This window comes from Heteronotia binoei, chromosome 8, assembly GCF_032191835.1.
Source record: "Heteronotia binoei isolate CCM8104 ecotype False Entrance Well chromosome 8, APGP_CSIRO_Hbin_v1, whole genome shotgun sequence".
In the NCBI taxonomy this organism is placed as follows: Eukaryota; Metazoa; Chordata; class Lepidosauria; order Squamata; family Gekkonidae; genus Heteronotia; species Heteronotia binoei.
Window position 1 is genome coordinate 114,146,099 of NC_083230.1, and position 21,466 is coordinate 114,167,564.

Genomic DNA, 21,466 nt, shown 5'->3' on the forward strand with positions numbered 1-21,466 from the left:
TTTTGTAGCAGGAACTCCTTTGCGTATTAGGCCACACACTCCTGATGCAGCCGATCGTCTTGGAGCTTACAGGAGGCCCTGCGCTAAGAGCCCTGTAAACTCTTGGAGGATTGGCTACATAAGGGAGGTGTGGCCTAATATGCAAAGACGTTCCTGCTGCAAAAAAAGCCCTGATTGCACTAATAGATCAAGATGGATAGCTGTGTTAGTCTGTTCGTTGTCAATAGAAAAGCGAAAGAGTCCAGTGGCACCTTAAAAACGAACCAAATTTGTTTCAGGGTGTGAACATGAGCGGTGACTCATGAAAGCTCATAGCTCATAAGCTAAGATTTTTCTTAGTCTTTAAGGTGCTACTGGACCCTTCTCTTCACACTGGTTCTTCTATTCCCTAAACATCTTGCTTTCTTCTAGTACTTTTTATTTGGTTACTGTTTTCAGTACAGATTCAGGTTCGTCTAAATGTAGCTCTTCAGATCCTTGCTATGCATACTGCCGAAATGCTTAATGTTTTAAAGGTTTTAAATGTTTTGAATGTTTTAAATGTTTATATATTTAAATACCAATTTAATATTATGTTGACTTATCTGTTGTAAGCCGCCCTGAGCCACCTTGGTGGGAAGAGCGGGATATAAATCATAAATGAATGAATGAATGAATGAATGAATGAATGAATGAATGAATGAATGAATGAATGAATGAATGAAGCAGCGGAACACAGCATGAGTGCAGTGGTATCTTTAAGACCAACGAAATTTTATTCCGGGTATAAGCTTTCAAGCATATGCAGGCCTCATTTTGGGCAGGAGTTCACAGGAGTGGGGCTTTGGAACCTCTAAATGATATTGTTCTCTTTCTTTCTTACCACCCCCTCCAAATGCTTGCTTCTGGGCTCCATTGTTCAAGCCCCCCTGCGAGGATTTTGCTGAACTCTTCAGATTTTTACAAACTTTCTCATATTTTTCCTCACAAAAAAAATGGGAAAATAACCAAAACATATAAAGCAGACAGATGGAAATCTTCTTCATGCCACTGTGGCCACATAGGAGAAAGTCATTTAAAAAGGTATGATGGGAGTAAGGTTTTATGATGACAATTCTAATTCAAGAAGCATTTTAAGGTAGATGCTGAGTTATATATTTTAGTAAACCTTCCGGCGATGTCAGGGGTCTGTGGCATATGCAAATGAGTTATGCAAGTGAGTTGCGCTAATGAACTCTGGCACCTCTTTTTCTACAAAATGCACACTTCTTCAGATATATTGAAACTGAAGTCACCAACCATTACGTATAGGGTGTTGTCAGCATCCTCCCCATCCTCTACCTATATGGAATGGCTGGTGACTTCTGTTCCAGTGTATCTGAAGAAGACGGTATATACTCAACCATGTTTCCTAAGTGAATATAAATTAAGAAGAGAGCAGGGGAAATGTGCCTTTGCTTGCCGAAACAAGAAACTTGTTTCTCGAATGTTCGCCCGAACATAATGTTTGCCAATCATCTTTGCAACAGCACATCCCTCCAACGTTGGAGTCGCTCACGAGGTCCACCTTGCTCTGTCTATCTGCCATCGGGATGATTTCGTATGCCACTCCCTTCTTCCTACTGGCCCTCGTGCCCCTCGGGATCGCCTTTTATTTCATCCAGAAGTACTTCCGGGTTGCATCCAAGTGAGTCTTTCCAATTGATGTCCGGGGCCACCCCTACACTGTCCGGCACCCTAGGCAAGGCTAACTTCTGGTGCTCCCTCCCCCACGCTGGTAACATCACCGAGTGGTAACATTGTTGGAACTCTCTGTCTGGGGCAGTGATGCTCTGTATTCTGAGTGCCTGGGGGGGGCACAGTGGGAGGGTTTCCAGTGTCCTGGCCCCTGGTGGACCTCCTGATGGCACTTGGGGTTTTTTGGCCACTGTGTGACACAGAGTGGTGGACTGTATGGGCCATTGGCCTGATCCAACATGGCTTCTCTTAGGTTCTTAAGTGTGACAGAGTGTTGGACTGGATGGGCCATTGGCCTGACCCAACATGGCTTCTCTTTTCTTATGAGTCGCACAGGGAGCACCCAATCTGTCACCCCCAGAAGGCTGGCGCCCTAGGCAATTGCCTAGCGGCAGCGCTGGCCCTGTCGATGCCTATCAATCAATGCCATCACCACTCTGATGTCGATCAGCAAGGGCCAGTTTCTCTTTTTACAGAAAGCAAATTTTGACAAGCAAGCTTAGAATAAAGGCCTCTCTTTCCTGCCAGCTGCTGTTTTCTGGGATGGTTTTTTAAAAAAAAGAATTACTTCTTGCCTTCTGTCCTTTGCACATAGGGACCTTCAGGAGCTCGACGACAGCACCCAGCTGCCTCTCCTCTGCCACTTTTCAGAAACAGCTGAAGGCCTCACCACCATCAGAGCGTTCAGGTTTGTTCTTGTGGACTTCTCTTTGAATTTATGTTAGATATGACACCCAGGTTTTGAATTCAGCAGGAACTCATAGGGACACAGCTCTTGAACCTTTCTGATGGCCCCCCTCCTCCTCCCCACCTACCGTGTCCATTGAATAGTAGGTGCAGCTGCATAACAATCCCTGGATTAGGAGAGCAGGCAGCCAGCCAGCCACCAGGGGCTTTGCCACGCCCCCAGCACCCCTCATGAACCCCTGGAGAAGCCCACATCACCCATTCTCCACTTCTTATGTGATTTTGGGCTGTGGGTGGCTTGCTGGCCTTTTAACTGGGGGAGGGGGCAGCCAAGGAGAGCCCCAGGCAAGCAAGGCCTGCTTGGGCTGGCTGGATCTCTAGCTGGCCCAAGCAGGCCTCGCTTGCTCGGGTCTCTCCTTTCTTGCATCGGGTTGCTTTTGGCTGGTGGGTGGGGGCGGCATTTGCTAAATGAGTTATGCTAATGAGCTCCGCCACCTATTTTTCTACAAAGTGACCCCTGATGACGCTGATCCCCAACATGGCACCTATAAGGGCCATGGTGCCTGCTGATGGGTTTCCTTGGTCTAACATGTGTTTCCTTGGTCTAACATTTTGACTCAGCATGCCTGGACACTGGGGGGCGCTACATCACTCTAAGTGTGTCTAGGTGTCACCTCCTTGAATGGGATGCCTCTCTTTGTCTTCACTTAGGAGCTTTCCACTAACCCTTCCTCCAGGGCTCATTTGGTAGCTGGAGCTCCTTTGCATATTAGGCCACACCCCCTGATGTAGCCAATCCTCCAAGAGCTTACAGGGCTCTTAGCACAGGGCCTACTGTAAGGTCCAGGAGGGTTTGCTACATCAGGGGTATGTGGCTTAATATGCAAAGGAGCTCCTGCTACCAAATGAGTCCTATCTCACTTTGTCATTGCAGCCCCTCACATGGCGTTCCATGGAGTCACATGACTCTGCAGGTCTCTCATGTAAATACAGCGCCCTCATACTACCACACACATGACGCCAGACAAGCTGGCTATTTGTGATGGGGAAAGTACTCTTTAGATCAAGCTTCTTTCTCTTCTTTCGGCTCCAACTTGAACGTGAGCTGGATCTACTTGAATAAACATAAGTTTACCTTTTTTTTGCAGTATACTTTTTGGGAGCTTTATTTACTGCATTCAGTATCACACTTCTGTGACTGGGCAAAACTCTGCTATATTAACCAAATATCCCCATCCCTTTCACCTCACTTGTTAAAATTTTGCTCAATGCCCTATAGCACTGAAATGGTTTTATAATGGCATTTTTCTGAGTGCAATTCACCTTCTCCAACAAAATGTACTCCAGCGTAGCACTCTTAGGACAAATGGAAAAGCTGTTAGAAAAGAAACGTGGATATTTTATGAGGAATTTAATTACAGCTGCAGGAATGTTAGTGGCAAGTTGTTGGATATAATCCAACCAGGGATGGAATTCTAGCAGGAGCTCCTTTGCATATTAGGCCACACACACCCTGATGGAGCCAATCCTCCGAGAGCTTTCAAAAAAGAGCCTTGTAAGCTCCTGGAGGATTGGCTACATCAGGGGTGTGTGGCCTAATATGCAAAGGAGCCCCTGCTAGAATTCCACCCCTGAGTCCAACCCTCCACCAACTGATATTTGGCTAACAGATAGGACTGAGGTTTACAAATGGACAAGATGGAAAAAGAGAAATAGGCACAGTCACTCTTCATGCAAAGTTGGACCGATTCCCCACTAGGCTTGTTCTGGCGGCAAAGATCTCCCCCCGCCCCTCCCCCCCCAACGTTTCCGTCTGATTTTGCACAAGCTGTTGCGTGGCTGCGACTTGCCCCGCCTCTTTTCCATGGCAAGCGAGATCCTCTGAAAAACCTGTTTCTGTTTGCTGCAGGAAAGAGGCAGAGCTGGTCACTGTCAGACGTTGGAACTTCAAATGAAAACGAATCATTTTGTTTCAAAATTAATCCATTTATTTGAGAACTAGTGGTCTGGGATAGAAGCAGATTGAGTTTGATACATTCCAAGGCTTTGCTTGGTATTTTGTAGAGCACATGAAAGCAAAACAATAAAGCCATTCTCACACCCTGAGAGACAGTCGCCTGTCCCCATACTCCCTTATCTCTTTCCCAAGGAAGGAACCCCGCTGGTTACCTTGGGGCATACCAGCTTCAAAGGCTCAAGGCGTTTGTTGGTGCCAAGTGAGGAATTCCTCCCTTGCGGTTAGCAACTGTCTCATTCTGTTTGAAATGCAGATCTTCACTCTCGTGGTTAGTAGCAGCATACAAAATGGAGTTAGTTAGGACAAAGGAACACATCTACTCGTGGTGCAGTTAGGAGTACGTTACGATGTCTGACAGTCACAGCCGCACGGCAGCTTGTGCGAAATTCAAGGTTCTGGGGATGACCTTTAAGGCCTTGAGCGGTCTGGGACCGACGTATCTACGGGAGCGCCTCCTCCACTATGTCCCTAGAAGAGCGCTACGCTCTACTGGTCAAAATCTACTGGAGATCCCCGGCCCTAAAGAGGTCTGGCTGTCCTCAACAGGGGCCAGGGCTTTTTCAGTCCTGGCCCCAACCTGGCGGAACTCTCTGCCGGAAGACACCAGGGCCCTGCGGGATCTTTTACAATTCCGCAGGGCTTGCAAAGCAGAGATGTTCCGCCAGGCTTTTGTTTGTTTGGCTGCTGGGCTGGCACCCCTCTCCCCCTCAACTTAAGGGGGGGGGGGAAGCTCCCAATGCCTGGAAAGCAGAATTACAGCACACTATAAAGTATGTTCATTGGGCTGCAAGTGTTCTACATTACTGGTTTTATTGATTTTATGTGTTCCTTTTGTTGTACATCACCTAGAACCTGGTATTGGCCAGGAGGAGGGAATTCAAAAATCTAAATTTTAATAACAGCAGCAGCAACAATAATAATAATGGGAGCGTGGGAGGGGAAAGAGCTCCAACTCCAGAACAAGCCTAGTGGGGGATCAGTCTTGGTTTTTCTTCTTCAGTTATTGGAACAACGTTATTCCAGAGGAGGTGACAAAACTTGCAATGTTGAAATGTTTCTAATAGTATGATTTCAGGAAAAAAAACAAATTCATTTATTTACTTTGGCCTTACTTATCTATGCAGCATATTAGTATGCCATGGGTGTCGCTGGTTATTGCAAAAGGACAGTAATTTGATATATGTATATTGTTATATTCTAAAGGTTTATAATAAGTATTTTTTTTAAAAAAAGAAAGACACTGGGAACCGATAGAGCTCCTGCTGAGGAAACATCCTTGCCAATTTTATCCAATCTTTTTCCCAGGGGAATAGGGCTGCTCTGCCCCGGTGCTCTAGCTCCTCACCGTTTGTACCAATTTTTAAAAAGAAAAACGAAATTTTAAATTTTAAGAAAGAGAAAGGGGGGGGGGGGAATGTCCAAATAAAATGGGTAAAATGAGAGAGCCAGTTTGGTGTAGTGGTTAAGTGTGCGGACTCTTATCTGGGAGAAGCGGGTTTGATTCCCCACTCCTCCACAAACACCTGCTGGAATGGTCTTGGGTCAGCCATAGCTCTCGTAGGAGTTGTCCTTGAAAGGGCAGCTGCTATAAGAGCTCTCTCAGCCCCACCTCTCTCACAGGGTGTCTGTTGTGGGGGGAGATTGTAAGCCACTCTGAGTGATTCAGAGAGAAGGGCGGGGTATAAATCTGCAGTCGTCATCTTCTTCTTCTATAAAACGGAGGAGAGGATAATGATGAAAGGCACTTTAGGTACCCATTGGGCAGGAAAGCGGGATATAAAATAAATAAATGCTATTACATCACTTCCGGGTGTGTGGCTGGGTGACATAGTTCTAGGAAGTTCCCAAGTGTTTATGGTAATTACCATAGAGATTTGTAGAATTCCTAGAGTGTCATCAGTGTGGCAACATCTCTTCCAGCTGCTCAGACAGAAATGTGGTCATGGTACTCGTGATGCCGTCCGTCCTTCCATAGACTCTGCCAACCAAAGCTCCCAGGGATTGTAAACAGAGGGCCTTGTGAAAATTTCTAATATCATTTCTCTCCTGCCTGACTTTAGACTTCTTTGCCACTTCTGCAGCTGTCGTGCTACACCAATTCCGTTGCATTTCTTCCTCCTTTCCCTGCCTCTTAGCAGCCTTCTTCCTTCACAGGCCTTTGATAGAAAACCAAAGTCCACTTCATAAGTCCTTCTGGGCTCGCCGTGTATCCCTCAAGCAGTAACCAACTCCCTCGGCCCCATTAGCTGCAAAGTTCTGAGCTGCAGTTAGACTGGGATTTCGGTGACCTTTCTGTTCATCGTCGGACAGGATAAAAGTCTAGGAATGCGCAGAAAAGCATCTGGAAGGGGATGAAAAGAGGGCAGCCTGATTGTGTCAGAGTTTCCATTGGGGGAGTGAAAAAAAGACAGGCGTGTGGCTGCCAAAGGGAATCAGTACGAGGCTAGAAAGGGATAAGAGGGTTTTTTGTTGTTGTTGTTTCATTTTTATGAGGAGTTGAAAGCAGTAGGAGAAGGTCATTCTTTATTTGTTCCTTATTTATGAACTTTGTATTCCACCTTTTGCCTTTGCAAGGGCCACCAAGGTAGCTAACCGGGGTTCATTATGTAGAAAAAGAGGTGCCGGAGCTCATTAGGACCACTCATTTGCATAGCTGTTTTGCATAAGCCACATAGGGCAACTAGAATGATTAAAGGGTTGGAACACTTTCCCTATGAAGAAAGGTTAAAACGCTTGGGGCTCTTTAGCTTGGAGGAACGTCGACTGCGGGGTGACATGATAGAGGTTTACAAGATTATGCATGGGATGGAGAAAGCAGAGAAAGAAGTCCTTTTCTCCCTTTCTCACAATACAAGAACTTGCGGGCATTCGATGAAATTGCTGAGCAGTTGGGTTAAAATGGATAAAAGGAAGTACTTCTTCACCCAAAGGGAATTCACTGCCACAGGAGGTGGTGGCAGCTACAAGCATAGCCAGCTTCAAGAGGGGGTTAGATAAAAATATGGAGCAGAGGTCCATCAGTGGCTATTAGGCACAGTGTGTATATATATATGTGTGTGTGTGTGTGTGTGTGTGTATAATTTTTTTGGCCACTGTGTGTCACAAGGTGTTGGACTGGATGGGCCATTGGCCTGATCCAACATGGCTTCTCTTGTGTTCTTATGTTCATACCCCTGACATTACCGGAAGGTGGACTAAATGATATCAGCTCAGCATCTACCTTCAAATGCTTCTTCCTAAAACCTTCACTCCCATCATAATTTTAAAATTACTTTCTCCTATGTGGCCACAGTGGGATGAGGAAGATTTCCATCTGTCTGCTTTGGTTATTTTCCCATTTTTTTTGCGGGGCGAAAATATTAGAAAGTTTGTCAACTCCTGGAGTTCAGCAGTGACTCACAGAAGCTCATAGAAAAGGTAAAGGTAGTCCCCTGTGCAAGCACCGAGTCCTTACTGACCCATGGGGTGACGTCACATCACAACATTTTCTTGGTAGACTTATTACGGGGTGGTTTGCCATTGCCTCAGAGCCCCATGGTGCAGAGTGGTAAAGTGCTGCGGTCTGAACTCTCTGCTCACGACCTGAGTTTGATCCTGGTGGAAGCTAGGTTCAAGTAGCCGGCTCCAGGTTGACTCAGCCTTCCATCCTTCCAAGGTCGGTAAAATGAGTCCCCAGCTTGCTGGGGGGGAAACTGTATATGACTGGGGAAGGCAATGGCAAACCACCCAGTAAAAAGTCTGTCAAAAAAAATGTTATGATGTAACATCACCCCTTGGGTTGGTAGTAGGGCTGCCAATTTCCAGGTGGGGGGGAGGGCAAACCACCCCGTAAAAAGTCTGACGTGAAAACATTGTGAAAGCAACGTCACCCCAGAGTCGAAAATGACTGGTGCTTGCGCAGGGGACCTTTCCTTTCCTTTGCCGTCGCCTTCCCCAGTCGTCTACACTTTACCCGCGGCAAGCTGGGGACTCATTTTACCCACCTTGGAAGCTCGTACCCTGCCATAAATTTTGTTAGTCTTTTAAGTTAAGGTAATTACTACCTTTCTAGTAAATTCAGCATTCAAAGCACTTATTTATTTGTTTGTTTAGTGAACTTATATTCCGCCCTTTCTCATAACGGGCTCCCTCCCTCACTCGCTGCCTTCCCCGCCCGCGCGCGGGGCCCGGCGGCGGTGGTGGAGGCCTCTCCGTGGCCTCCGCTGGTCGCTGGAAGCCCTCCAGAGACTCTGGAGGGCCTCCAGCGACCAGCGGAGGCCGCGGAGAGGCCGCGGAGCAGCCGGCGCTGGTCCCGGAAGGCCTTCCAGAGACTCTGGAAGGCCTTCCGGGACCAGCGCCGACCAGCGAAGGCCTCTCCGCGGCCTCCGCTGGTCGCTGGGGGCCCTCCAGAGACTCTGGAGGGCCCCCAGCGACCAGCGGAGGCCGCGGAGAGGCCGCGAGCAGCCGGCGCTGGTCCCGGAAGGCCTTCCAGAGACTCTGAAAGGCCTTCCGGGACCAGCGCCGACCAGCGAAGGCCTCTCCGCGGCCTCCGCTGGTCGCTGGGGGCCCTCCAGAGACAGAGCAGCAGCCTACTTCTACTAGTTAATGCCCCATCTTTCAAAAAAACCATTTTGAATCATTCTACATAGACAGAAAGCAACTGCAAATGCTTTACATAAGAAGCATATAATAATCTTTAATACAAGCAGCAACATAAAGAAATATGTGAAAGTGCCATCCATGCAGGCATCTTTTAAAGTGAAGTGGCCCTGGGATGATTGTGGCTGAACGTTAGTCTTTAAGCTTTGTATTTGAATGAAGGATGTTTCACTGATTTTTCTTTATGAGGATGGGTTGGGGAAATTGTGGAATAGTGTGGGGATTAGCAGAAACAGCAGAATATGAAGAAAGCAATATTCCTAATGGCCTTCAGTTAGGACCCACAGCAGGTTTACCTCTGGTTGTGCAAAACACATACATACTGTGATTTTTTGTGGTAGAACTACTAGTTTTGTCACAAGTACATGCATTGCGAAACAAGGATCAATATACTTTGTGTTGCTTTTTATATTTGTAATGTTATACTTAATGGTTTTTCGATGCTGAATTGTACAAATGTTAGGCAGACAGCAATTTACCCTGTTTCCCCCTGCTACAAAAACCAGTGTGGGGGGGAAACAGGGAGTTGGGGGAGTGCAAACATGTGCACCAGTGTACAATGTCACTTCCTCTGAAAAAAGTGAAGTTATATCATGACATCTGAGGGCCCCTCTAAGCTTTTCCTCAAACTATATAGTTCAAAACAGAACTTTGGTGTATCCTAGAGCACTGTCTTGACATCATGACATCACTTCAGGGTGGTGGTTTTTTTGGTCAGCAATGGCATTGTATTTGGGGAATAGCCCAGTGCAGGTGGCGCGGGGGAAATGATGTCACAGGAAGTGATGTTGCTTCCTGCTTCCGGCAGGTGGCGCGGGGGGAATGATGTCACAGGAAGTGATGTTGCTTCCTGCTTCCGGCAGGTGGCGCGGGGGAAATGATGTCACAGGAAGTGACGTCACTCCTGTTTCTGGTGGTGGCATGCCGTCACAGGAAGTGACGTCACTTCCTGTTTCCGGCGGCGCACGCGCTTTGCGCGCGCGCACCCCTACCTTCCCCCCCCCCAGGTGTCCCTGGCTGGCCTTCAGACATTATGGCCACCCTAGGTGCCAGACAATTCTGAGAGGCCTCCAGGCCCCACCCAGCCCCTGGGTTGATCCCTCCCTCTTAGGGTTGCCAGGTCCTAGGCTCTTGCCAGCAGGGGGGTGGGAGGGAGCTTTCTGGGAGTGGGGGGCTGTTAAATACTGGGTTTGATATACAAGGAGGCACGATGCATAGTGATCAGCACAATTTATTGTGATCACAGCATATCAGTTAAGAACTAGAGCTGCCTGAATGGGCCAATGGGGCCAACTGTATACACCTCGGAATCCCGCGTTGTCACGCCATAGGTCCATTTGAACCAGCAGGGGAAATCCCTATTGGTCCAGAGAGCACAGGAGTTAGGATCCTGCTCCCATTGTTACAGCAAGTCCAGAGCTCAGCCCTACAGGTCACTGAGCCTCTGTATGACCACCAAACGCACAGAAACCCGGACACAACAGGGGCAGAGCAATGTCCCCAATATGATGACATCACACGGAAGTGATGTCATCCCACCGGGGACATCATGCAGCAACATTCTGGTATTTGGGGCAAAACTCCGAGCTTTGCCCCAAATACCAGAGCGTCGACGTGTGACGCCATCACGTTTGGGGACATCATGCCGGATTGTGGCTGTTGGGGGTAGGGCTTTCCCCCAGGATCTCGTGAACTTGGGGGACCCGGGGTTCTACCCGGGGTCTGGCAACCCTACTCCCTCCCTTATCTCAGCCCGGAAGGATGTTAGTTCATCCTGTCTTGTTTGTTGTGTGAACCCATTTCTGGTTGTATCATGGATCTCTGGCCACACACACAGAAAGCCAAGCGCAAGAAAATTAAACAACATGAGCCCCGAGCCCTGTATTCGTGCAATTCATAATAAACCAGCCAAGATCTGTCTTGTTTGCTTCCACCAGCTTTGATATACACACAATGGCATCTGGTCTTTGGCCAGCACTTACATGTTTCTAAACATTTCACTGCTACAGCAGCCCTGTCGTTCAAGCTGAACTCTTCCTACCCCCACACACTGAGAAAGCTCCAGATGATGAAATTGCTGTGAGCTGGGTTTTGGGGTGGAGCGAGGGAATAGGAGTGATCTGAAAGCCTAGCTATTACTGAAGGATGATGAGCCCATGTGAGTAGTAGAAGAGAGGAAGAGTGCAGTAGTACCATAAAGACTCACCAGATTTGTGGCAGGGGATGAGCTTTCATGAGTCGCTTCTTCAGGACCATGAGCAGGTCTGCTTTCTTCTCCCTCTCACAGCTTGCTTCACCAGGAGCTGCAGAGCAGCCTCTATTTTCTCCTCTGGCTGAGGCTCCTCCCTTGGAGACAAGAGGGGGAAGGGATAGCTTGCTTTGCTACGCTCTCTCAATCGCACAGCAGAACTGTTGAGCCAAGCCTGTTTCCCTTCTATTGGATGAGGCTCTGCCCCCTCATCATCCCCCTGAGAAGGAAGGGAAAGAGCCAAAGCTTCCTTTGCCCAGTTCCCGCAATCACATGGGTTTGCTCGTGTTCTTTATAAAGTTTATCTCTCCGCTACCTGGCATTACATTTTATAACACCCATAGCCCAGCCCGACAAGGTAACAGATAAATTTTATAAAGGACATAGACAAAACACAGTTAAATATTTTTTTAAAAAAAAAAAATTAAAACATACTTAAAACTTTAGCACTCATTGGTCTCAAAGGTGCTTTCTTTGTATCTCTCCTGTATGATTGAGGGAACTGAGCAAAGAAAGCTCTGGCTCTTTCCTTCCTTCCCCAGGGGACCAGGAGGGGGATGATCCTCAGCCAATAGAAGGAAGAGAGGCTTGGCTCAGTAGCTCTGCTGTGTGATGAGAAAGCCTGGCAAAGCAAGCTGTCCTTCCTCCTCTTCCTTCCCAAGGGAGGAGCCTCAACCAATGCTCCTGTGTGATTGAGCAAGCCCAGCAAAGCAAGCTGTGATACAGAAGGAAGCAAGAGAGAGGGAGGAGGAAGCAGATGACAGCCAGTTTTTCGGGGGGCTGATAGGAGCCTTCCGGGGGACTGATCCAGCCCCCAGGCCACATTTGACACCCCTAAGGTGGCAGGTGACAAGAAAGACCTCTACTTGAGACTTTGGAGAGCTGCTGCCATTCAGAGTACATGATGCTGACTTTAATTGAATGATGGTCAAACTTAGGATGAGGCAGCTTCGTGTGACCTGATTTGATTTGATTTTTATTCTTTAAAAGTGCTTAGCACAACCTTTCATCCCATAGAAGTCCACCAGTGAAGTGTGGATGGCGAAATTCTGGAATCCATTGTGCTTGTTGTTGCATCAGAATTGTGTGACAAGCTAACTTCTAACGCCAGAGCCCTTTTCCTCATCTACAGGCATGAGGCCAGGTTTAAACAACGCATGCTGGAACTGACGGACACCAACAATATTGCGTACTTGTTCCTGTCAGCTGCCAACAGATGGCTGGAGGTCAGAACGGTACGTATGGGCTGCATTGTCTTTGCCGGGGTTGTGAAACCTTTCCACTGAACGGTTACTTTGCTTGATGCGGAAGAATCGTAGCTGGGACGCATCTGGGAAACTCGACGTGTTCAACTTGTTCGTATGCCACAATCCTTAAAATAGCCCGGTCTTGAGTTTGTTATAAATTCCTTGACAAGGCCAAGAACCCCCTCATTCGCTACTGCTGTGTTGACTATCACTTGGAAGAGATCATAAAAACAAACCACAGACAAACGTGGGGTGGCAAACGAATTCATTGTCAAAGACAGAGTAGCAATTGAAAGACCTAGGTTCAAACTTCACACTCCGCACCGTGAATCTCACTGAGTGCCTTGGGCCACTCAGCTCAACGTCCCTCACAGAATTAGTGGTGTGAGCAGGGGTGGAATTCTAGCAGGAGCTCCTCTGCCTTTTAGTGAGTGGGCGTCAACGTGGCAGATGCGGTTCAATGTGGCCAAGTGCAAAGTAATGCACATTGGGGCCAAGAATCCCAGCTACAAATACAAGTTGATGGGGTGTGAACTGGCAGAGACTGACCAAGAAAGAGATCTTGGGGTCGTGGTAGATAACTCACTGAAAATGTCAAGACTGTGTGCGTTTGCAATAAAAAAGGCCAATGCCATGCTGGGAATTATTAGGAAGGGAATTGAAAACAAATCAGCCAGTATTATAATGCCCCTGTATAAATCGATGGTGCGGTCTCATTTGGAGTACTGTGTGCAGTTCTGGTCGCCGCACCTCAAAAAGGATATTATAGCATTGGAGAAAGTCCAGAAAAGGGCAACTAGAATGATTAAAGGGCTGGAACACTTTCCCTATGAAGAAAGGTTGAAACGCTTGGGACTCTAGCTTGGAGAAACGTCGACTGAGGGGTGACAGGATAGAGGTTTACAAGATAATGCATGGTATGGAGAAAGTAGAGAAAGAAGTAGTTTTCTCCCTTTTTCACAATACAAGAACTCACGGTCATTCGATGAAATTGCTGAGCAGACAGGTTAAAACGGATAAAAGGAAGTACTTCTTCACCCAAAGGGTGATTAACATGTGGAATTCACTGCCACAGGAGGTGGTGGCAGCCACAAGCATAGCCAGCTTCAAGAGGGGTTTAGATAAAAATATGGAGCAGAGGTCCATCAGTGGCTGTTAGCCACAGTGTGTGTGTATATATATATAAAAAATTTTGCCACTCTGTGATACAGAGTGTTGGACTGGATGGGCCATTGGCCTGATCTAACATGGCTTCTCTTATGTTCTTATGATATTTCATATTATATAATAGGATAATATTTTATATGGTCACTTAGAAAGCTTGCAATAGAGGTGAAATTTGAACTCAGGGCTCTGCGGTGCACAAACATGATGACAGACTCCGAGTTTCAGAGTATAGGGCAGGATATAAACCCAACGTCGTCGTCATCTTCTTCTTCCCTTCTACAGATTCTAAGGCCAGTTGGAATCAGTTCAGCAACAGAGGATCCCATCAGCTTCTCGTTGCTAGGATCCTCTGTTGTCAAACTCGCACGCTCAAGACCTATCAACTCCCATTTGCCAAAAATTTCTTTGCCGTTAGCTTTCCAAAATAAAGTTCTAACTGGTGCCATTACAAGTCCTGGACGTCAACATGTTTTGTCTTTGAGCTGTCTTGGAACCTACAGAACTGTAACGTCAACGGATAGCATAGCCTCTGCTCCCTCATTCTTGCTTCCCACCCATTGGGAAACACTGGGTGCACTGATCTGATGGAGCAGAGGTCAAATTCTGAGCCACTAAGGGGCTGCCCATGACCCAAAGCCCTGTCCTTGAAGTAGGGCTCCCAAGTCCAATTTAAGAAATATCTGGGGACTTTGGGGGTGGAGCCAGGAGACATTAGGGGTGGAGCCAAGATCAAGGCTGTGACAAGCATCATTGAACTCCAAAGGGAGTTCTGGCCATCACATTTAAAGGGACGGCACACCTTTTCAATGCGTTCCTTCCATAGGAAATAATGAAGGATAGGGGCACCTTCTTTTGGGGCTCATAGAATTGGACCCCCTGGTCCAATCGTTTTGAAACTTGGGGGATATTTTGGGAAGAGGCACTAGATGCTGTACTGAAAATGTGGTGCCTCTACCTAAAAAAACAGCCCCCCCAGAGCCCCAGATACCCGTGGATCAATTCTCCATTATTTTCTATGGGAATAACAGAGTTCCCAGCAGACATTTTCCTCCCCTCCCCCCGCTTTCTGAAGACCCTGAAGCGGGGGGAGGGCCTCCAAACCGGGGGATCCCCTGCCCCCACCTGGGGATTGGCAACCCTACCTTGAAGGCTGATTCACATGACATTCATCCTTGATTATGGGATTACGCTTTCAAGCGATTCCTAAAGGTGGACCTTCTTAAGATGTCACATCAAAATATGCTCTATATGTCTCTTGCTTCCATATATATCTTTAACTTTCCACTCGCTAGGCTGAGGGTTCCCGACATGGTGCTTGTGGGAACCATGGCACCCAACAGCACTTTTTGTGGTTCCCGTGTTTTTCTCCACCGTGTGGGTGGAGCCGGGTGAGGGTTTTGCCCAGCGAGACCACTAGGCTTCCCAATCCCCAGGTCCCAGAGGGGGATCCCCCGGTTTTACAGACTTCCCCCCTCCCCCAGTCAGCTGGCTGGCGGGGGAAGCCCCTCCCCCACAGCCATCATGCACCTCCATGAACGATTCCCATAGGGAATGATGGGGAATTGATCCATGGGTATCGGGAGTTCTGGGGGGACTGTTTTTTGAGGTAGAAGTGCCAAATTTTCAGTATAGCATTTAGTGCCTCCCCCCAAAATACCTTCCAAGTTTCAAAAGGATTGGACCAGGGGGTCCAATTCTATGAGCCCCAAAAGAAGGTGCCCTTATCCTTCATTATTTCCTATGGAAGGAAGGCATTTAAAAAGGTGTGCTGTCCCTTTAAATGTGATGGCCAGAACTCCCTTGGAGTTCAATTATGCTTGTCACACCCTTGTTCCTGGCTCCGCCCCAATGTCTCCTGGCTCCACCCCCAAAGTCTCCTGGCTCCATCCCCAAAGTCCCCAGATATTTCTTGATTTGGACTTGGCAACCCTAGAGACCACTGACTGGTCAATAGAGATTTAGTGAGCTGTGCATATTTTTTAAAAAAAAAAACATTGGTTGGACAGCAGCTGCCACCACATAACAAGGATCTTTTCTGTGGAACTTAGGCTGCAGCCACTATTTTTTATGGCTGGCGTCACCATGTGCAGCAGCCATTTTGTGGCTGGCTTCACCATGTACAGCAGCCATTTTGTGGCTGGGCTCACCACGCTGTGTCAGAATTCTAAAGGTGATCGCTGGCTCAAAAAGTGTGGGGGCCCTGATTCTAGCCCTTTTACTTGTGGATATATAAAGAAAATCAAACAGGGTTCTTCCCTATTTTCTTATGTTCTTAATTACTCTTAACACATTTTTATCCCAACCTTTCTCCAAAGAGCTCGAAATGGGGCATGTTATTCTTTTATCTTCACAACTGCCTTGTGAGCTAGGATAGGCTGTGGAGAGAACGACAGGCCCAATGTCACCCTGGAAGCTTTGTGAATGACGGGGGAACTTGAACCTTGATCTGCCCAGTCTTAGGCCACTACCTATTGTGCCAAGAGTTTCCCCTCCCAAATTGCTAGAGCATCCGGGAAAACCATAGAGCTTTCTCGGAAACGCCTAGAGCAGCCAGCGCACAATTTCACCGGTGCGATGGCGTCACTTGCGGGTGATGTCATCACACCGGCGACATCGGGGAGGTTCCCCCCGCTGGCCCAGTGTGGGCCAGCGGGTTGGGAACCTCCAAGGTGGGAGAACCCCCTTCCGGCCCAGGGGCTTTGTAGCCCAGGGCTGAGGCCTTCCCCTAATGTTGCCCACTGGCTCTGGGATTCAGCAGCTTAGTGCCTTTGAATGTGAAGGTTCCCCTCAGTCCCCATGGCTAGCAGCCATTGATAGACTTATACTCCATGAGTTGATAGACTTCTACTCCTTCCTGCATTGATAATGTCACTGATTCACATGGGGCATGCCCAATTTGGCACCCCCAGAAGGCTGGAGCCCTCGGCAATCACTTAGTTTGCCTAGTGGAAGGGCCGGCCCTGACAAGCTGAACCACTGGTCTGATCCAGCAGGGCTCTTCTTATGTTCTTAAGGCAACTGCAGGCCACCTCTACCTTCCTAGGCCTCAAGCAGCCCATGGACGGGGTCGCCACATGAGTCTGCCATGCTCCCCCCCCCCGCAATCCCCCCCCCTTTTATACGATGTGTGCCTTTCCTTTTTCTTCTCAGGACTATCTTGGGGCTTTCATTGTGCTCACAGCAGCCGTGGCTTCCATTGCTGAAGGACCCACTTCCGGACTCATGGGTTTGGGACTTCTCTACGCTTTGACGGTCAGTACAAAAGCAACGCTTAAGGCTCTCTTAGGCAGAAGCCGTTAAGAGCTGGGAAGTTCCTGGAGATGGTGGGCTTTGGGAAGGGGAGGAGTTTTCATGGGGGGATAAAGTCACACAGCCCACCCTCCAAAGCTGCCATTTTCTGCAGGGGAACTGATCTCTGTAGCCTGGAGATCGGTTGCAATTCTGTGAGGCCCCACTGAAGGCTGGCACCCCTCATTAAGAAAGTCCCTAAAACCAGGGGGCTTTTTTTGTAGAAAAAGCCCAGCAGGGATGGATTTGCATATTAGGCCATGCCCCCTGATGTCACCATTGTTTCACACAGGGCTTTTTTGCGGACACAGCTCAGCAGGGACGAATTTGCATATCAGGCCACACCCCCAATGCGTTCCGGCTCAAAAAACACCCTGCCTAAAACATTTCCCATGGACCTGAATAGGATTGCACTAGAGAATTTTTTTTTTTTTTGATAGATCATGTGTCACAGTGTTACATGACAGCCTATGCCCCTTGGGGAACCACGATTCTCTTCCCAGCTTTCTCGAGACTGGAAGAAACAATCTTTCAAGCGATGGATTCAAGCCAGGACTGAGGAAGTTTGGGAGAACTTGGAGCTGTTTCAGAGTTTGGGAGCTAATTAAAAAAAAACACGTACAGTCATGGATTCCCAGGCCCCGAAGGCTCCCAGCAACAACAAAAATCCAGAGAGTGTAGCAAAATTTCAGTGAACTGTGCATTACTACTCAATGTTCTTTAACCTTCTGAGACTCAACATGAGACCCGCTTTGAACCTCTGAAATATTACATTGCTATTTTGTCACAAAATGCTTTGGAGGGGGAGACAAGGTGGGCCTAAAGCTAGGCTGGAAAATTTAAAGCAAGGGGTAGCCAAACTTTCTTAACAGAAGAGCCACGTAGAATAAACATCAGATGTCTGACAGCCGCAAGACATGAACGTCAGATGTTTGAAGGGAGGGAGAGGGGGGAGGGACAGCAAAAGGTGGAAAGACAGCAACTTTAACTTCAAATGCATTCTCCAGGCCTGGCTTGGAGAAGTGATTTAAAGAGAGACAGGGCAGTGGGGGCATCAGGAGCCACACAATAAGTGTGAAAGAGCCACACGTGGCTCCCAAGATGCGATTTGGCCAGTTTGGTGTAGTGGTTAAGTGTGTGGACTCTTATCTGGGAGAACCAGGTTTGATTCCCCCCTCCTCCACTTGCAGCTGCTGGAATGGCCTTGGGTCAGCCATAACTTTCACAGGAGTTGTCCTTGAAAGAGCAGCTGCTGTGAGAGTCCTCTCAGCCCCACCCACCTCACAGGGTGTCTGTTGGGGTGGGGGGAAGGTAAAGGAGATTATGAGCCGCTCTGAGACTCTTCGGAATGGAGGCCGGGATATAAATCCAGTATCTTCATCTACCTCACAGGGTGTCTGTTGTGGGGGAGGAAGGTAAAGGAGATTGTGAGCTGCTCTGAGACTCTTCGGAGTGGAGGGCGGGATATAAATCCAGTATCTTCATCTACCTCACAGGGTGTCTGTTGTGGGGGAGGAAGGTAAAGGAGATTGTGAGCCGCTCTGAGACTCTTCGGAGTGGAGGGCGGGATATAAATCCAGTATCTTCATCTACCTCCCAGGGTGTCTGTTGTGGGGGAGGAAGGTAAAGGAAATTGTGAGCCACTCTGAGACTCTTCGGAGTGGAGGGCGGGATATAAATCCAGTATCTTCATCTACCTCACAGGGTGTCTGTTGTGGGGGAGGAAGGTAAAGGAGATTGTGAGCCGCTCTGAGACTCTTCGGAGTGGAGGGCGGGATATAAATCCAGTATCTTCATCTACCTCACAGGGTGTCTGTTGTGGGGGAGGAAGGTAAAGGAGATTGTGAGCCGCTCTGAGACTCTTCGGAGTGGAGGGCGGGATATAAATCCAATATCTTCATCTACCTCACAGGGTGTCTGTTGTGGGGGGGGGGGTAAGGTAAAGGAGATTGTGAGCTGCTCTGAGACTCTTCGGAGTGGAGGGCGGGATATAAATCCAATATCTTCATCTACCTCACAGGGTGTCTGTTGTGGGTGGGGGGAAAGGTAAAGGAGATTGTGAGCCGCTCTGAGACTCTTCGGAGTGGAGGGCGGGATATAAATCCAATATCTTCTTCATCATCTTCTTCTTGGCCACCCCTGATTTAAAGCATGTGAATAGATAAATTAGGTATATCTCCCTTTACTCCCATCTGACTATCTCTCCCTCCCTCCCCAGTCTCTTTGCTCAAGGGAAGGATGATCGTGGGCTTTTCCACCACCCCCTTGTTTGCACACAGTATTGTTTGCAGGTCATTGCTCTACTGATTTTTCTCCCAGTTTCTGACACATTTTGTTAGATGGACTGAAGATACAAGGAAAACACTTGGGGGGGGGGGGGGAGTGACGGAAGAGCAACTGTCAGGAAACGCTACATTGGCAGGGGTGTCAAACTCATTTGTTATGAGGGCTGAATCTGACATAAATGAGACCTTGTCAAGCCAGGCCATGCTGGGCCGGGCCATGTGTGTACCTATTTAAGATGAGGTAGCAGAGATACCAACTTTTTAAAGGACACAGACAAACATGGCTAAAATATAGAGGGGGAAAAAACCTTAAAATAAAACATGCTTAAAACATTAGCACTTGTTGGTCTTAAAGGTGCTTTCTTTGTATTTCTCCCAGGGGATCCAGGGAACTGGGCGAAGTAAGCTCTGGCTCTTTCTTTCCTGGGGAGGACCCTCAGAGGCTCGACTCAGTAGCTTTGCTGTGCAAAAGGGGAGAAGTGGGGAGGAATCACTTGCTTCAAAGGAAGCTCTGACTGTTTCCCTCCCTCCCCAGGGGACCAGGGGAGCCAGTTTGGTGTAGTGGTTAAGTGCGTGGACTCTTGTCTGGGAGAACCGGGTTTGATTCCCCACTCCTCCACTTGCACCTACTGGAATGGCCTTGGGTCAGCCATGGCTCTCACAGAGTTGTCCTTGAAAGGGCAGCTGCTGTGAGAGTCCTCTCAGCCCCACCCACCTCACAGGGTGTCTGTTGTGTGGGGGAGATGATACAGGAGATTGTAAGCCGCTCCGAGTCTCTGATTCAGAGAGAAGGGCGGGGTATAAATCTGCAATCTTCTTCAGGAGGTGGGGGAGCCTCAACCAATGGAGAAAAATCGAGGTTTTGCTCTGTAGCTCCTGTGCGATTGAGCAAGCCTCGCAAAGCAAGCTGAGCTGCAGAAGAAAGCAAGAGGGAGTGAGAAGGAAGCAGACAAGAGCCAGGGGCTTGGGGGCCTGATAGGAACCCTCCAGGGGCCTGATTCGGCCCCCAGGCTGCATGTTTGACCCCCCCCCGAAAGAGGGTTTCCAAGGCCTCCCTGACCACTGGTGGGGGATTTATTTATTGATTTGATTTATATCCCGCCCTCCCCGCCGAAGCAGGCTCAGGGCAGCTCACCGTATAAAATCACAACAAACAGTTGAGACCAACACATATTATAAAAACTACACGTTCTGTAGTTAAAACAATCCAAATTAATTTGGTGCTGATCTCTTTGACGTTATGTGTTTTTCAGTGGGATGGGAGATAGGGTTGCCTGATCCAGGCTGGGAAACTCCTGGAGACCCGGGAAAGCCGCTGCTAGTCTGAGTAGACAATATTGACCTTGATGAACCAGGGCCTGACTCAGTAAAAGGCAGCTCCATGCGTGAATCCATGTGACCCTTGATTCTCTCATATCAATTTGTCTCTCTTCCTCCCTGTCCCATCTTTAAGGGGACGACGCGGTCCTACGTTCAATCCTTTTCCTCCTGTCCTATTTCAGATCACCAACTACTTAAACTGGGTGGTGAGAAACCTGGCTGACCTGGAAGTCCAAATGGGTGCGGTGAAGAAAGTGAACAGTTTTCTCAACATGGAGTCAGAGAACTACGAAGGCACCACGGGTAGGAGGGCTGGATCCGTTTTTTAAGTGCACAAATCGATTTGGAATGTTTCTTGGCCCTGCTGTTTCATCTCCCAGGATAAAGGCATGTGGAGTCTGACGGGGGCAGCTAACCTTTTAAATCCCGTGGGTGCCTCTGGAATTCTGAGCCAGCACGGTGGACACAGCCACAGGATGGCTGCCATCGGGACTCATTTCGTAGAAAAAAGACGTGTTGAAGCTCATGAGCAAAGCTCATTTGCATAATTCATTTGCGTATGCCGCGCACCTCTGACATCACTAGAAGGTGTGCTAGATCAGATCAGATCAGCATCTACCTTCAAATGCTTCTTGAATTGGAATTGTCATTGTGCTCTTTCCCCAAACATCTGTACAGTTAATTGTCCAGGGCCTTACGTCATTTCCTTGTTCAGAGTTTAATTGCTGGCCCTTTTCATTTACCGCGATTCGGTTGTGTTGTTTTTGTGCTTTTGTGGTGACTTTGTTTTTGTTGTTTTTATGATGATTCCCTTTCTTGTCATTTTTATGCTATTTATGCTGATTTACTATCA

At 48.1% G+C, this 21,466-nt stretch overlaps 1 protein-coding gene across 6 annotated transcripts in view; it reads left to right on the forward strand.

Annotated features, from left to right (window-relative positions):
* The window catches only part of ABCC9 (ATP binding cassette subfamily C member 9), a 132,941-nt gene that overhangs the window by 89,472 nt on the left and 22,003 nt on the right, over positions 1-21,466 (forward strand). For all 6 annotated transcript variants that reach the window (XM_060245922.1, XM_060245918.1, XM_060245919.1 and 3 more), the window contains 5 exons: positions 1,509-1,666; positions 2,312-2,404; positions 12,439-12,541; positions 16,871-16,972; positions 20,796-20,916. In XM_060245922.1, coding sequence (XP_060101905.1) covers positions 1,509-1,666; positions 2,312-2,404; positions 12,439-12,541; positions 16,871-16,972; positions 20,796-20,916 — 577 coding nt within the window. The remainder of the gene's footprint in view (positions 1-1,508; positions 1,667-2,311; positions 2,405-12,438; positions 12,542-16,870; positions 16,973-20,795; positions 20,917-21,466) is intronic.